The sequence below is a fragment of the Acanthisitta chloris genome, unplaced genomic scaffold (assembly GCF_000695815.1).
Source record: "Acanthisitta chloris isolate BGI_N310 unplaced genomic scaffold, ASM69581v1 scaffold12355, whole genome shotgun sequence".
Classification (NCBI taxonomy): domain Eukaryota; kingdom Metazoa; phylum Chordata; class Aves; order Passeriformes; family Acanthisittidae; genus Acanthisitta; species Acanthisitta chloris.
In genome coordinates, this window is record NW_008673209.1 from 28,709 (window position 1) to 43,776 (window position 15,068).

Genomic DNA, 15,068 nt, shown 5'->3' on the forward strand with positions numbered 1-15,068 from the left:
CAGTTACAGGAACATTGATGTGCCCAGTCCCATCATCACAAAGCAGTGCTGCACACAGAGGAGGCAGGTCTTGGCTGCCTTGCACTGAGGACAGGCCACCAGTGCCAGCTATGGTCTGAGGCTTGGCTGTGCCCACCTGGCCCTTGCTGGGTGCCAGCAGGCAGCTGCTCACAGCGTGACCAGTCTCACTCAACTCCCTTCCACTATTCTCCAGGGTAAACACAGCCATGAACTGGGCACCTCTTCTGCTGCCCTGATCCAGTGCACAAGGAAAACAGCAGAAAGCAGACACTTCTGCCTTGTGGATTCAACTGTTTATTGAAGGAAAACAGAAGGCAAATAACTGGAACAAAGAAGAGTTGTAATCTGACTTTGGCCTCTGATTTTTCTGTGTGATTGACAGCACAAAGGAGAGAAAAAAAATCTGTGTATTAAAAAAAAAACCACCCCAAAACAGTGAAAGAGGAGATGAAAAGAATGTTGAACAATTAGTGACATCTCATGTGAACAGATGGAGGATTAATAATGACAAGGAAATTCAAAGCCATGCCTAGCATTCCTTATTGCAAACAAGATTCGGCGGGGGGCAGGGATGATGCTTTCCAAGGAAAAGCAGCAGAGGATAAACCATCCACACTGGCTTTGTGTGCAGCACAGTTTACTTTGGGAAGACAGTGACCACCTCGTAGCCCTCCGGGGGGATCACCCGCTCCCGCGCGTGCTTCTCGCAGTAGATTTGGTCTTCCACGAAGAAGTGTCCTTTCTGCTTGAGATTGGTGCCACAGTCACTGCACACATAGCACTCAGGGTGACGTTGCTTGTCCCGGATCTTCACAAACATCCCTCTGGGGAAGGAACCAGCACTCCTCAATGCCAGGCACCACCAGTGTCCCTCCTCCCCAGCCACCTCCCACCCAGCCCAGCCCCACACCAGCCCTGAAGGTGGACAATTTCCTCCTGCTCCTGATAAGTCAAAGTATAGGCCCAACCTCTGGTCAGGCAGATGTTGACAGTACTTTTAGAAGCTCAACATGTGCTGGCATGGCAGCCCTCCTCTAGAAAGTGTTTCCCAGCATTGGCCTGCCTAAGTTTCACAGGGACAGTCCTATCATCTGTGGTGGCAAGAATTACTGTGATGGCATCTTTAACTGATGGCTGGAGACAGCGCAACAGCATTCAAATGCCCAGGATCAAATGGCAGGCAGCAGCTTGACTATCTGGGGAAACAAAATCAAAACCAAGCGTACGGCAGAACAAATCCAGCAATGCATGCCTGCCACCAGCCAACGGGGATGAAGACTGCCCTTTGGCTAGAGACTGACATGCCAGGTACATGTGGGAGAGGGACCAGATCCTAGTTCTGATCCCAGACACTGCTGCTCAGGAGCTGCAGTGAACAGATCCAGCCAAATGTGAGCCAGCATTTGCTGGAAAATTGCACATGATGAAAAAAGCAGCAGATGATGAGGAAAACTACATACCAACTTATTAACTATCACCAGCCGCAACACAACAATTTGCCAGGAGTATTATTTTGTTCCAGCAGCCATCTACATTTTCCATAATTCATTACATTTGAGTACCATTCATAGCCTTGTGCTTTCTCTCCAGATCTACCCAGCTGGTAGAGTAATCATAGGGTTTGTCTCTGATTCGTACTTTACAGGGCACAGATTGCCTCTGTAATGACTCTGCTGGTCCAGGTGCTCCAGGCATGCCAGGACCATGTGATCACAGTGTAGTGGGACTCAGCAACAATCTGATAGCTTGTGGTGGGCAGCATGGGAGAAATCAGAATTCTTCCATGACAATGCAGGTGGGCTACCAGCACTTGACTGCTGCAGGCAACTGCAAAGCTAAAGGGGTTGCAGGGAAGAATTTGTGGTTGAGAAACAGAACCACAACTCAAACATGGCAGCTCTGTATCCAGCTCAAGCCCCTGCTGTGCTGGAAGCTGGATTTTACCCACATAAAGACAACAAAAAAATGTGTCTGCATAGACACAGCGGAGGTCTGTGGTCCTACAGGAGAGCAGGGAGCAGAACACAGTTCTCCTGGTCCCCATTGCCTCTGACTACCAAAGCAAGTCACCATGTGACATCTGGGAGCGCCAAGGCATGAAACACATTAAATACACAGGCCCTGAATGGAAAGTTCATTTTGTTTTCATGTGCTGTAAACAGATTTCAGGTAAGAAGCAAAACACTGCAGCAAGAACTGCCTCAAGGTTTGTCTCGCAGGGACGTGCTTTGGTTTCCATTGATATGGGCCCGTAGATGGAAACCCAACTCCTCCCTCACTGCAAGGAACTGCAAAGTTTGCATTAATAAAGCTGGTGAGAATATATGTGCCTTGAGCAGGCTCCTGGATGCACTGGATGTGGGTAAGTGAAGTGGTTTGGGTGCAGGACCTCAGCCCCTTGCACAGGCATGGGATGCTTGGCCTGCAGCCCCAGGGCCAGGCTTACTTACACAATGCCAGATCCACACTTGTCGCACATGGGCAGCTTCTGGGCATTCCCAATCGATGAGGCCACCTTTGTGGTGGGGGCTTTGACGCTCCTAAATCCGGATGGTTTGGTAGGGTCTCCTGGGGGTGGAAGGAGAGTGCTTCAGAGCATGTGCAATGTGTGGCTCTAGGCTATTCCTCCCAAGCAGATGCTCTGCTGGGGGAATGATGTTCTTTAACCCCAGCAGGGTTAAAGAATCCCCAGGCAGGGATTCATGCATGGAAAGTGGGTAGGGATTTAGGGATGTGTGGGGAAGAGGGAGAGAAGGGACACAGCTGAACCCAGCCCTGGAAATTCGAGGGCCTGAGATAGTGGGCATTCACATGAGAGTCTCTTCTCATCTTCAAAGCCCATCAGACTTCAGCTGATGTGTCTCATGCACAGATGCACAAAGCAAAGCAAAGCCTCAGCCCCAGCTCCAGCCTTGGCAGCATTGGAGTCTGCCTGATGTGTCCTGATCACACACTCAGGGTCAAGCTGATTCCCAGGGCTCAGAAAGAGGAGGTCAGTGTCCTGGCAGGCTAGAGAGAACTGTCAAAGTCCTTTTCCAGTCTGTTGTCTGTTACACAGTGGGGATAGCTCCCCCAAGACTCCAGAAGATTTGGTTAACAAACTCCTTGTTTTTCAGAGCCCTGGGATGCTGGGGATAACCTTGCACTCCCCTGCTGCTGCATTGCATGCTCCAGGTGTCTCCCTAGTGCAGCTTCTCTGGGGCAGGGGTGTCCTGCAGGGCCTTTGCAGGAGATTGTGCTGACCTGGATGCCTAAAACAGCAGTGGATCCTAGATGCGGGATCCGAGGCAAGCCTTTAAATATCTGCAGGGAAAAAGGAGCCTCTTAAAAAATGACACCATTGATGGGACTAGTCTTATCTATATGACTTTTGCAAGGGGTTCTACACCAAGTAACAAGAGAGGAAAGCTGCAGAGACTCCATGATGTTCCACCAGAAACAGAGGAGGTTGATGGGCACCATGGACTGATGAAACCCTTCTGACTAGTGGCAAACCAAAAGCACACTTCAAAGGGTATTTCTGGTGCAAGGGGAGGAAAAACACTCCAAAGGCACACCTTGGTGACCAGCAAGGTCAGGGACACATCACAACCCAGGGCAGTGTCACTGACAGAGGAGCTGAAGGAAAAAAGGGGGAACTGCTTACCACACTTCCCTGTCACCACTGCTCAGCCATGGGGCAGGTGATGCTGTGTGGTCTGCCTTTGGGGCAGCCTTCAGCTCAAAGGTTTGCACCCAGCTCCATGCAGAGATGCTGGTTCAGAGCTGCAAGTTCCCTAACTCTCCAAAAACACAGCAGGAAGCACCTAGCCTCCAACAGAGTGACCCTTACTGGGATGGAAGCAGCAGCAACCATGTTGTCACTCTTCCCTATCACCTCTGCTCGCTCCCTCTTGTCTCATCCAGCACTTTGCTCATATGAGCAACACTGACAGCATGTTCTTAAATCTCTGTAAAGGAATCAGCTTAATCAAATACCCACAGGAACCATGACATGTTTCACCCTGTGAAACACACACTATGAGTGCAGGGTCAGGTCTAAACACAGACCAGACATAGTGCTTCCAAACACCAGTGTCCACAGAGCCCCTGTGTCCAGGGCCAGGCTCTCAGCTGGTGTAAGTCAGAACAGCCTATACAGTCAGCGATGCCCCAAAGGACTTGTCCCAGCTGGGGAGATGGCTCCCAGCAGCTACTCACAAGCCACTGCCTGGAGACAGGCTGGGAGAAGCAGCCATCCAGTGTGCCATTTATTGGGAGGACACGGTCTGATTCAGCAGCAGTGTGCCTGAGGCTGGCCAAGCAGCCCTGCAGGCTGGGGCATTGTCTCCTGGGGACAGACATTCCTTTGGGGCTTCGTAACCTCCTGTCCCTGCTCCACAAGGGTGATTATCAGCTTACAGTGGAGTAATGCCAAAGCCTATCCTGGCCTGTGATTGGGCAGGCAAACGTTGTACCAGAGAATCCCAATAATGCTGCAAATCTTCAAAGAAAGATAAAACAGAGACACTTTTACTTCTTATCTTCTTCAGCACTACTAAGCACAGGGGAGGACCTTGGCTTCATGAGAAGTCCTGGCTACTCCAGTCCCCTTCCATGCTGGAGCTGAACCCTGAGGGCAAGCTGCAAACACTCAATATTTAGAAGATGCTTTCAGGTAGGTATTTTAACAGCATATTAAAGACTCTAAGATCCTGGTTTCTTTCTTCATATTGTTTTCTTATTTCCTTCATTTTGCTGTTGTTTCCTTACAGACTCCTCAGACCTACCAGCACTTAGCTGATCTGTTTCTCTTTGTGTTGAATATCTCTGCACCAGGCTTTTGTTGGATGAAACTGAATATAGCACTGCCAAGCTAATAACACAAAAGACAGTCTCAACTAGCCTAAGGGAAAAAAAAAAGTCATTCTTGGAATTCTTTTCTCATTCATTTGTTTAGTTTATTTTATTTAAGGAGAGAAGAGTATGATTTGGTCCCCAGCTAAGTTAAATGGCCTTTTTATCTTAAACTCTATAACTCTGAACTGTACAAGTCCAGATGTCAGATCAAGAATGCCAAGCAGAGCAAATTTTCAGAGGTTAAAAACTATGAACTGCTTGCTGTAACCCAGCTTCCATATTTTTACATTCAGCTGCAGAAGTGGATCCTCTTTCTTTTGTAGGGGGATGGAGTCCAGAAGCATTAGGACTCACTGAAGGGCACTATCTTGTGGTACCTTCCAAAGTCTTGAATCGAAGATGGTCATTAATCAGTGAGTATTATCTTATGGGGGCAAAACTTTAGAAAGTATAGAAGAGTTTTTGCAACTTTTAAAATTCCTTTTGGATAACTAAATGTTGCAGGGGTTTATTTCTTGACCACTCACTCAATGAGTAAGCAAAGATACAGGCCCATAGACACTAAAACTAATCAATGAGAGAGCATTAAGGAGTTAATTAGTAGCTGTAGGTTTCTGTAGCAGCCACCTACACATGCCACCTTGAACATTCAACAGTTAAGAAAGGAAAAAAAAGTTTTAGATGTTACTCTTAAAAACTGTATACAGCTCAAAGAATGGCAGAAGGGAAGAGCACACTCAGAGAAGGTGTGCAGTAAGTGCTCACCTTTCTCTTCTGACTCCAAAATCTCTTGCAACACAAGGAATGAAGCAGACTGTCTGGGCGGCTCATTTGACTCCTGATTCTCCTGGAGCATCTTGTAAACCTCAGATTCTCTGTTTACAGCAATGCTGCCTGAGGGCTGGTTCTGCTGATCTAAACTGTGGAAGGAACAGAGAATACTCTTGTTAAAGAGACAAAAACTAAAGCCAATCCCTCTTTCAAAATTTTCACAATGCATCATATGGCTGAAGAATGAACGTGCTAAACAAATGCACAACAGGAGGCCATAAAACACAGAGGTGCTGAATGTGCTCACACAGAACAGTTGCAGCCCAGGTGGGATCAGCACACTGGTCTGTCTGTGTACCCTGCTGTCAACAGGTTCTCTCTGATTGTCCCCAGCCAGTCCTCAAATGTTCTCCCTGCTTCACAATTACTATCTACTCCAGGAACTAAAACCTTTTGCACAGGAAACCACTGTTCTGTTAACAGGAAAATAAAGAACTCATGTGCTGGGATGGGAATCCCACATGGTAGCTGTGCTATCCATGCATGTTCCTTGCATGCATAAACTACCTCACACTGCTGCCTTACACCACCATGAATCTCAAACTAAGTAAAGTTTATTCCATTAAAAAGAAATCTGTACAAGTACCTTATGAATTGGTTCTAAATGCCACCTTCACAAAGGAATAGCTATAGGATATAGCTAGAAGATTCTCTGATTAGCAATAATTTCATTTGATTTTCAAGTGAGTGTTATTATTTCCATTTTATAGGAGGAGGCTCTGAGCCACAGCCCATTTACAGCATTTAACTAAGGTGAAGGTCAAGGGCAGAGGAGATTTCTGCCTGCTAAGGTTAAGCCCTCCTTTCAGCTGCCCCAAGGTGCTGCTGCCACCCCTCATGTCATGAGACTTGCACCCTCAGCCTGGAGCCCAAGGTGCTTCAGGAGCAGCTTTTCACAGTGTAGGGTGGCAGAAAGGGTGGTAATTGTGCCACTGTAAGGGTCTTCAGGGGGAAAAAAAAAGAGGCTGGAGGCAGTACCTAGAATGTTCTGCACATCCAGGAGGTACAGGGTAAACCACAGGCTTAAACTGCAGGAGGATATTTAGAATATCCCTTGGGAAAAGCTTTCCAATAGACAGACACTGAAATACCAGAGTAGATTGCCATGGACAGGTGAGCAAGCTCCATATTAAAGGATTTAAGAACAGTCTGGACAAATATCCACTGGGACTTATTTATATCAATGTTTTTAAATTGCCAGGTGCTGGGCTAGTGGGTGGACTAAAGGACATGGGAAGTTCCTGCCTGCCTTGTGTTCTGTAGCTGCAGTAAAATATCTCAAACTGACAAGTCTCAATTCCATGATTCAGTCTTACAAATGTAAATGGTCTATTAGGTTTCACCATTCCTACACTCTGTGATTGCCTGAAAAGTACATAAACATCCTGAAGTTCAGACTATACTGCAGAGGGAAATCTTTTTCGTGAGGAAGCAACTGCATACTTTCCATACCAATGTGCAGTTGAGTCATCTGGGAGTTACTCCACGTAATGAACTCTTCAAGCATCAGAGGTAAAATCATCACATGTATTATAAAATACTATTTCCATAAAAAGAATTTCATAAAATGCTTCCATCTTTAGTAATTTCTAGTGGAGCAGGAAGCACATTAGACTTCCAAGCAGCTGAACCCTTGACGCCTGAACCTCAGTTACTGAAGCCTCTCACCCAAAATAAAATGATGATGTGCATTCTATTAGACAGAAAATGTCCCATGCTCCACCTTACATTCATCTTACATAAACCCATATACTCCCACCACTCTATCCACCCATAAAAACATCACAGAAGCAGCCTTTCACTGCAGTTTGCATACTAAGAATGTTTCAATTACATGCATCAAAAATGCAAAGGCAAATCATATTATAGAGCACTGGAGCCAAACAAAGCCATCACATTTCAACCATGCATTGTGGCACTGCAAAACACAGACCAGCTCTCCCAGGTATATCCTTGCATATACAAGACTTCCAAACACCTATAAAAAATCCCTGAACCCTACAATTTGTACCAGCAGAGTGAAATACCTCAAATTGTCAGGGCAGAAGGCTATGCTGCTTAAAGAAAAAGCATCACCAAAAAGCACATGTACCTTTAGAAAGGGCAAGGCCACAGGCATGGAAATTGTACCAGCAGGATAATGTCTCCTTATTGCCAGCTCATTTATGGCACTTCCTGTTACACAGGTACTTTATCAGCAGCAATCATCAGCAACTGGTGTCCTTTTCTATGCACAGGAGTTCCCTGGTGCAGAGACTTTGTAGAGGACAACTCCAACAACCTTTACTGAGTTTCAGACCCACACAACCGTTACTGGATCTCACTGCTGCTACAATGGGCAACTGATTGACTAACACTGGATGACTGAGACTTGAACATTGGTGAGAAGATGGAGCCTTGCTCAGCATCTTCAGAAAAGCACAGCTTGTTCTTTACTAATGTTATTTTACTCTTTTATGCCAGCACATTGTGCAAAGTTTACAAGGATCTCAAAGCTGGGCTACTGGAAGGCCCAGTGCTTGGAGCACTCACTTTTGCAATGAAACAGTTGCTGATGTTTCGGGCTCCTTTGTTAGCATTATCAGCTGTCCAGGCCAGCACAGCCAGCCAGTAGTGTGATTGCTTCTGGCATGCACAGGAGTGACTACAAGCCAGAGCAGTGACTTACAGCAAGTAACTGTACTGAATAACAAGGCAGGAGTAAATCTTCAGGCTCCCATTATCTCTTGGTTGCTGGCATATGGCAAAGCTTGGCTGTGTGGGTCCATGCATGAGGAGACCAGCTTTTCTGCTTTGAAGTACATGGTGGTCAGCCCAGAAGGGGACTGTGAGCAGGTGAGGAGCCATGAGATCTGGCTCTGCCATTTGCTCTTTCCTGTGAAAGCCATGGGACTGACTACCTCCATGGACCGTGTCACACAGCTGCAAGCTGCTTGGTCACATAGCAGAGTAACTGCTGAAGGTTCACAATTCAACCTTGACTGGAGTCCTCCTGCAAGATGGCTAAATGTGCTTTCTGCTTTACCCACCTCAATACTGAAGTCCTACCTGTCAAACCCTGTAGGCTGTCACTTAGAGGCATAGGCCAGGGGGTTCCCGAGTGCCACAAAGCAAACATCAAAGAGCACCCAGCCTTTGTGATACTGAGGCTCTCTGCAGGTCCTGCAGACCTCAGAGCATGTTGAGCATCTTCTGCTCCTACAGGCAAAGAGGTAGCCTGTGCTGCAGCAAGCTCTGCAGACAAGGGGACAGGGGTGGGAACACAGACTATGCCCTCCATGTGCCTGGTACCTGCCAGGCTGCTCCAAACTCATGAGTGTTATCAGCCAAAGATGGAGACCATGGGTACCTGCCTCAGCCTGAAATGAAACATGCCCAGCACACACCCATGGCCAGTGAAACCAAAGCACAAGGACACGTGTGGCAGTACCTGCCTGTCACAAACAACAACAGTTATTTCACGTGCAGGAGAAACACCAGGTTCCAGGATAAAGGGTTCTCCTACCCTTAGCAAACCCATCTGCTGCAGGTGGCTGCTCCAGGAAAGCCACCAGCTGCCATCAGGCCCCACTGCAGAGGTGTGCAGGGGGCAATGGACACACTGACAGGCTAAAACCATATTGTTGTGTTTCCCATGGTGCTGGGCACAGACACAATGCAGAGAAAGCTCTTGTGAAGAGTCATGCACTAATGTTGGAAGGGTAAAATGTGAATGTTTTCTTGTGACTGGCCAATGCCATGAGCCACAGACAGGGACGAGGGACTTGTGACACGGAGATGCAGATGAGCAGATGTGCTGAGCTGGCTGCAGAGGCTGTGGGCAGGTTACCTGGGGAAATCAGGGCTAACAGAAGAGATCTGCCCCTGCAGGGTGTCCATGATGTTGCTCTGCGAATAGAGCTGCAGAGGAGAATTGAACTGCACATGCAGCACTTTGAGTCCTGGCACCTCCACTTCCACAGGGCTGTTGGGGCAGACCTGGGCCACGTGCTTCAGCTGCTCAGGCCCCACTCGGACCTGGCTGGGGCTGGAGGAGCTGCTGTGCCTCCGCTGCGGCAGCTCAGAGCTCTGCATCCGCAGAGGATCATAGACAGAGGCACGGGGAGCCTGCATGGCGCCCATCGGTGCTGGGTGGCTACAGGCCCACACGTTGTGTTTGTTTGGGGGTTCATTTCGGTTTTACAGTGTGGAATTGAGGGAAAAGGAGGAAGGAAATAAGAGAGAAGTTAGTGAAGGACAAACCCAAACACTCCAATCTGTCAAGCAGCTGCAGAATACTGTCTGAAGGACACACCACTGAATACATGACTTTACATCAAGGGTTTCTGGCTAATGCTGTACCTCTAGTCTTGCACTCTAAGTGTGTCCACACAAAAACTAAAATGCATGCACTCTACTGATGAGCAAATGCAGGGGCTGTAAAATCAATGAAGATGTGGCAGCAGGGATTTCACTATGCAATAACTCCCTGAGCACACATTCATGGTCCCACTGTCCAGACAAGGAATAGCACCTTCACTGCTGCCCTTCTGAAAGCTAGCCTGAGTGCCCTACTAAATGCCAGGTAATCCCAGAGCAAGGTCAGCCATACACCAAATAACTCAGCAAAACAGATGGGAAGGAGTTAATGGCACTGGGGGGACTAAGGTGGGTTTTTAATGGCAGGCTGAGGTCCCTGGCTCTCACTGAAAACCAGCAGCAATTCATTTGCATTTGATGACTCTGTTAACAAAAGCATATTAGCATCGAAGGTCTCATCCACAGTTCCTCCAGCATCCCTTTGCAACTCGCTGTTTTTCAGCACGGAAAAGATGAAGAGATGCCATGTACCCCCACATGCAGCAGGGCTGGCAACAGACCTTCTTGCTAGGAGGAGCCACAGCACTAGAAAGGATCATCCACTTCTTTGCTGATCCCCGCAAGAAAAAGGGATCACCCACAAGTTTCCAGCGAAATCTACCTGGCTTCCAGGGAGTGCTCTCACCTGGAGGGAACTCTAGACTAGACCAGAGGTGGTATTTGACTGCCAGATGGTCCCAGCAGGTTAATGTAAAGTCAGATTTTGTTTGTCCTTGCTCTGCCTTTGCTCAGCCCCTGAATAAGCCTGCTGAATCTACCAGAAGCAAATGAGGAACAATCTGTCACCTCATCTGCCAGCTGCAGCACTCCAGCTCTGCCTGAAAGGAACCATGCTGCAGACAGAGCTGCCAGTGCGAGGAGCTGGTTTCAGTCAGGGGCAAGTTTTTAGCCTTGTGTTAAACCAGAATCTCAGGTCTTTGTACCCTGCAAAAGCAGAGGCTGAAGTTACTTTTGTCTCCCCATTCACAAGTCAGAAATTTAGCTGAGGATTACCAAAAGCATTGGTCTTTAAGCTTTTATTGTAAAAGTGGTCAAAGTCTTCCAGGCAGTTTGATATTACTATACAGAGACTTAGGGCAGTTAGGCAACTTGAGCAACACAGTCAGAAAGATTTCAGACAGCTTCTGGTTTATTACTTCCAATGAAAGAAAGAAGAACTTTGGACATCTAGGACAAAGTAATATCTTTGTCGAGGCTCAGATGCAAACACAAAAATCAACAGGCCCTTTTAAGGTTGGGACCCTTTCCTATTCCATATAAAAAATTGCTCACAGAGATATGAATGTTTCACCTACTTTTTTAAACTCCTGTGAAGAGCAATGTTTGATAATAAAACTGAAACATTCTAGCTCAGGCAGCGCCTGTCTATGAATCCCAGGCCAGCCAGGAACAGGGATGGGTATGCTTCCTGCACTAGCTGGCTCCTTTCCTGCCCAGAATTGCAGCAAAACCAGCACAAAACACTAAATTTACAAACTGCTTGTAACAAGCTATCAGGCACCTGTTCAGACCAGCAGGCTGGTATGTCATGCTGAACGCACGTGGAAACTGCGTCGGTCTCTGCTAAACAAAGAAACACAACAGCATTAATTTCATTTCTGCATATCATGAAACATTCCCTTGCCCTGGGGAACCACATCCATGCTCGTGCCTCTGCTCCTTCCACTGTCCTGAAAGAGAGCTTTTCTGGGTTAACAGATCAGTACCCTTGCAGTGAACTTGCATCTCCTGGGGCCGTCCCCTAGAGGCAGGGGAGGAGGTATGGAAGGTACTTACGGCTTGGTAGGCTCCAGGGTCCCAGGAGATGTTTTTGACTCCACTGCACTGTTGAAGGTCTGGATGTTCTCTGAGGAGTAGAGGCCTGCTGGGCTGTTGTACTGAGCAGTGATCACTTTGGGGGCAGAAGCTGTGGCAGCAGTGAAGGGCACTGCGCTCCGGTTGTGTGCGCTTCCTATGTGCCTTATTTCCTGCATGCAAAGGAGCAGAGGCAAAAATCAGAGGTGCTCAGGCATGCAGGTGGATGTGCCGGGGCAGCATGGAGCAAGCAGCCACTGCAGTGGTGGCCTTTGTGTGTGGTTGTCAGCTGAAGAGCAGATGACCATGACCACGAAAGCAGGTGAGCATCCTCCACATGTCATGAGGAGCCCCATCCCAGATGGCTTCAGGATGACCTTCAGGGCATTTCAGAGTCAAAATACTGGGAACATAAGAGCTCAGAAACACCTCCAGAGCTATTAGCTCAAGGTGCCACACACCTGGAAGCTCCTACAAGCCTACAGTAAGCCACAGGACCTAACCTTCTCATGCAAGACTGCAGATTTTAAGCACTCCTTGCAATTCCTGAGAGCAAATTTCAGCCTGAGGGCTGATTTCTAAGAAAAGTGAAGATGAGAGGTAGAAAGAGGAGACCTCTTCAATGACATCTGGAAGTTTGGCTTCCCTTAGAAAAAGGAAACCCAGAAAAAAGGGATTTTCCATTACTACAAGTGCTCTGGAGCATCTCTGCTCCTTCAGCTTTGACTGGGGTTCAGAGTTGTCCTTGATGAACAACAATTGGAATTTATGGACAAGAAATTTCTACAACAAAGGTGGGAAGATGACCACTGTTAGTACAAGACACTGCCAGCGACTTCTTCAGTGCCAGAAGTATAAGCTATCACCCAGATGTTCTGGTTTGTTGCATATGGGAGGCTTCCAGCAGAATTGGTGGACACTTAGAAACACTGGCTACGATTTAACAAGAAAAGGGGCAAATCTGAGTTAACAGACATGAGGTAAGGCTCTTCTTGATCACAGGCAGCGCTAACAAAAATGGAGACATTTCTAAGCCCCATCACCAGTTCAGCAAAAAAAGCAGCGACAGAGAGAACAACAACCAGGGCTTATTTCTCCCCAGAGAAGATGTTTGATCAAAGCAAGGAGAAACTACAACAGGGCCTCACTAGAGCAGACATAAGAAAGGACTAACAGTCACAAAGGTGGCTGAGATATCCAGTGCTAAAAGATGTCACCAAAACATGCTTTTTGAAGTGTTTCAATGTAGAGATTGGGTATGGTTGACAGAGAGAACAACAACCAGGGCTTATTTCTCCCCAGAGAAGATGTTTGATCAAAGCAAGGAGAAACTACAACAGGGCCTCACTAGAGCAGACATAAGAAAGGACTAACAGTCACAAAGGTGGCTGAGATATCCAGTGCTAAAAGATGTCACCAAAACATGCTTTTTGAAGTGTTTCAATGTAGAGATTGGGTATGGTTTCAATACAGGGCTGACAGCCAATGGCACAGGATGAAATGGGGCACTTCATAGCATGCTGGGCCCATGGTTCCCAGCTCTAATTAATACAACCAGTTCCCACTCCCACTCTGTACAAGGTCTGACTTCTACAGCAATGACGTGAGCCTTCACCGCCCCACGAACATCTCACAGCGCTTCTTTGATAGAGATATAGTTACAGGATAAACACTCACCAGAAACAAGTGATGACTAAATTCCCCTACAGAGTTTTCTTTAAATCACTTTTATGTCCCCAGACTTCCTTAGACTGCTGGCTAGTGCTCCCAGACTGACAGATGGGAGTCATCTCATTTCATGGCAAATGCTATTTATGGCATCAAGCAGAGCACAGGATCCCTCAAAGAAGAGTGGCATGGATCCAAAAGCACTCATGAGCTACAAGCCTTTTGAAATCAGTGGGGTAACTCAAGATGTTCAGGTGTGGGGTGGCAGGGTTGCTCTCCCACAGCTTTCTGGCCAATGTGTGTGGATGTCAGCCATGAAGCTTTCCCACACACCAAAGGAAAAAAGACCCCAGAGTAATTAGCTAATCTCCCTTTGTTGCAATCTCATTCAAACCACATAATAGCACGCACAAAAATAGTCTTTCCCATGGCAAAACTGAAGATTTTAGCAAAAAATAATAAATTACTTCAGCCTGTGTATCAAACCATGGGGAAAAGTATCAGTGGTCTTATCTCAGCATTAAATGCACATGCTAGCCCACCACTCAGAGGCCACGAGTAGGAGAGGGTTACAGATGTGCACACAAATACACAGTTTAGTGAAAGACAGAGGCAGAAGGTTTGGGCTAAGGGTGCTATACTCTTAGGTAGTCAAAAAGACTCAAAGTTGAAATCATGTCACAACATGTATTGCAGAAACATTTAAGTATTAACCAGGAATTAGAGACAGAGAAGTAATTTACAGTATTTTTTTTAAAAGTCTGGTTTCCTAAGGAAGTAAGGCATCTCAGTTGCATACTCCACATATATGTGGCCATGTTCCCACCCCCACCAAGGCCCTGTGAACCTGTCAGCCAAGTCCAAATCAGTTTGACAGTGATGGAGGCCTCAAGGATGCTTAACTTGTTATGAGTCTTGAGAAAATAAGGCAGCTAGACAAAGAAGAGAGACTGACATCACATTTGTGCCTTGACGCCAAGAAGAATTGCAACACTGTCCAGGTTTCAGCTGGGATAGAGTTAATTTCTTCTCAGTAGCTGGTATAGTGCTGTGCTTTTGATTCAGAATGAGAATAATGTTGGTAATGTACTGATGTTTTGGATTTTTGCTAAGTCATGTTTATACTAAGTCAAGGACTTTTTTTTATCCTTTTTCTTTTTTTTTTCCCCTTTTGTGTCTCATGTTCTGTCAGTGAGGAGGTACCCAAGAGAAACTGCGAGGGACCACAGCCAGGACAGGTGACCCAAACTGGCCAAAGGGATATTCCACACCATAGAATGTCATGTCTGGTATATAAACTGGGGCAAGACATCTGGATGGGGGAGACAGACCAGGGTCTAGCATCAGTCAGTAGATGGTGAGCAACTGTATTGTGCATCACTGGTTCAGCTTAGTTTTATTTTCCCCCTCCTCTTGCTTTTTATTATTATCATTTACCATTAGTACTGTATTTCACTTCGTTCTTGGAATCATAAAGACTGGAAGAAACCTCCAAGATCATCAAGTCCAACGTTAACCTGTCACTTCACTGCCATACCTAAACCATAGCTTCCAGT

At 46.8% G+C, this 15,068-nt stretch overlaps 1 protein-coding gene across 1 annotated transcript in view; it reads right to left on the reverse strand.

The window, feature by feature from the left end:
* Positions 1–299: 299 nt before the first annotated feature.
* Positions 300–15,068, reverse strand: part of PDLIM1 (PDZ and LIM domain 1) — a gene marked incomplete at its 5' end in the record, with an annotated part of 33,182 nt that continues 18,413 nt past the window's right edge. The window contains 4 exons of the mRNA XM_009074851.1: positions 300–845; positions 2,472–2,589; positions 5,626–5,780; positions 11,827–12,017. Coding sequence (XP_009073099.1) covers positions 659–845; positions 2,472–2,589; positions 5,626–5,780; positions 11,827–12,017 — 651 coding nt within the window. The remainder of the gene's footprint in view (positions 846–2,471; positions 2,590–5,625; positions 5,781–11,826; positions 12,018–15,068) is intronic.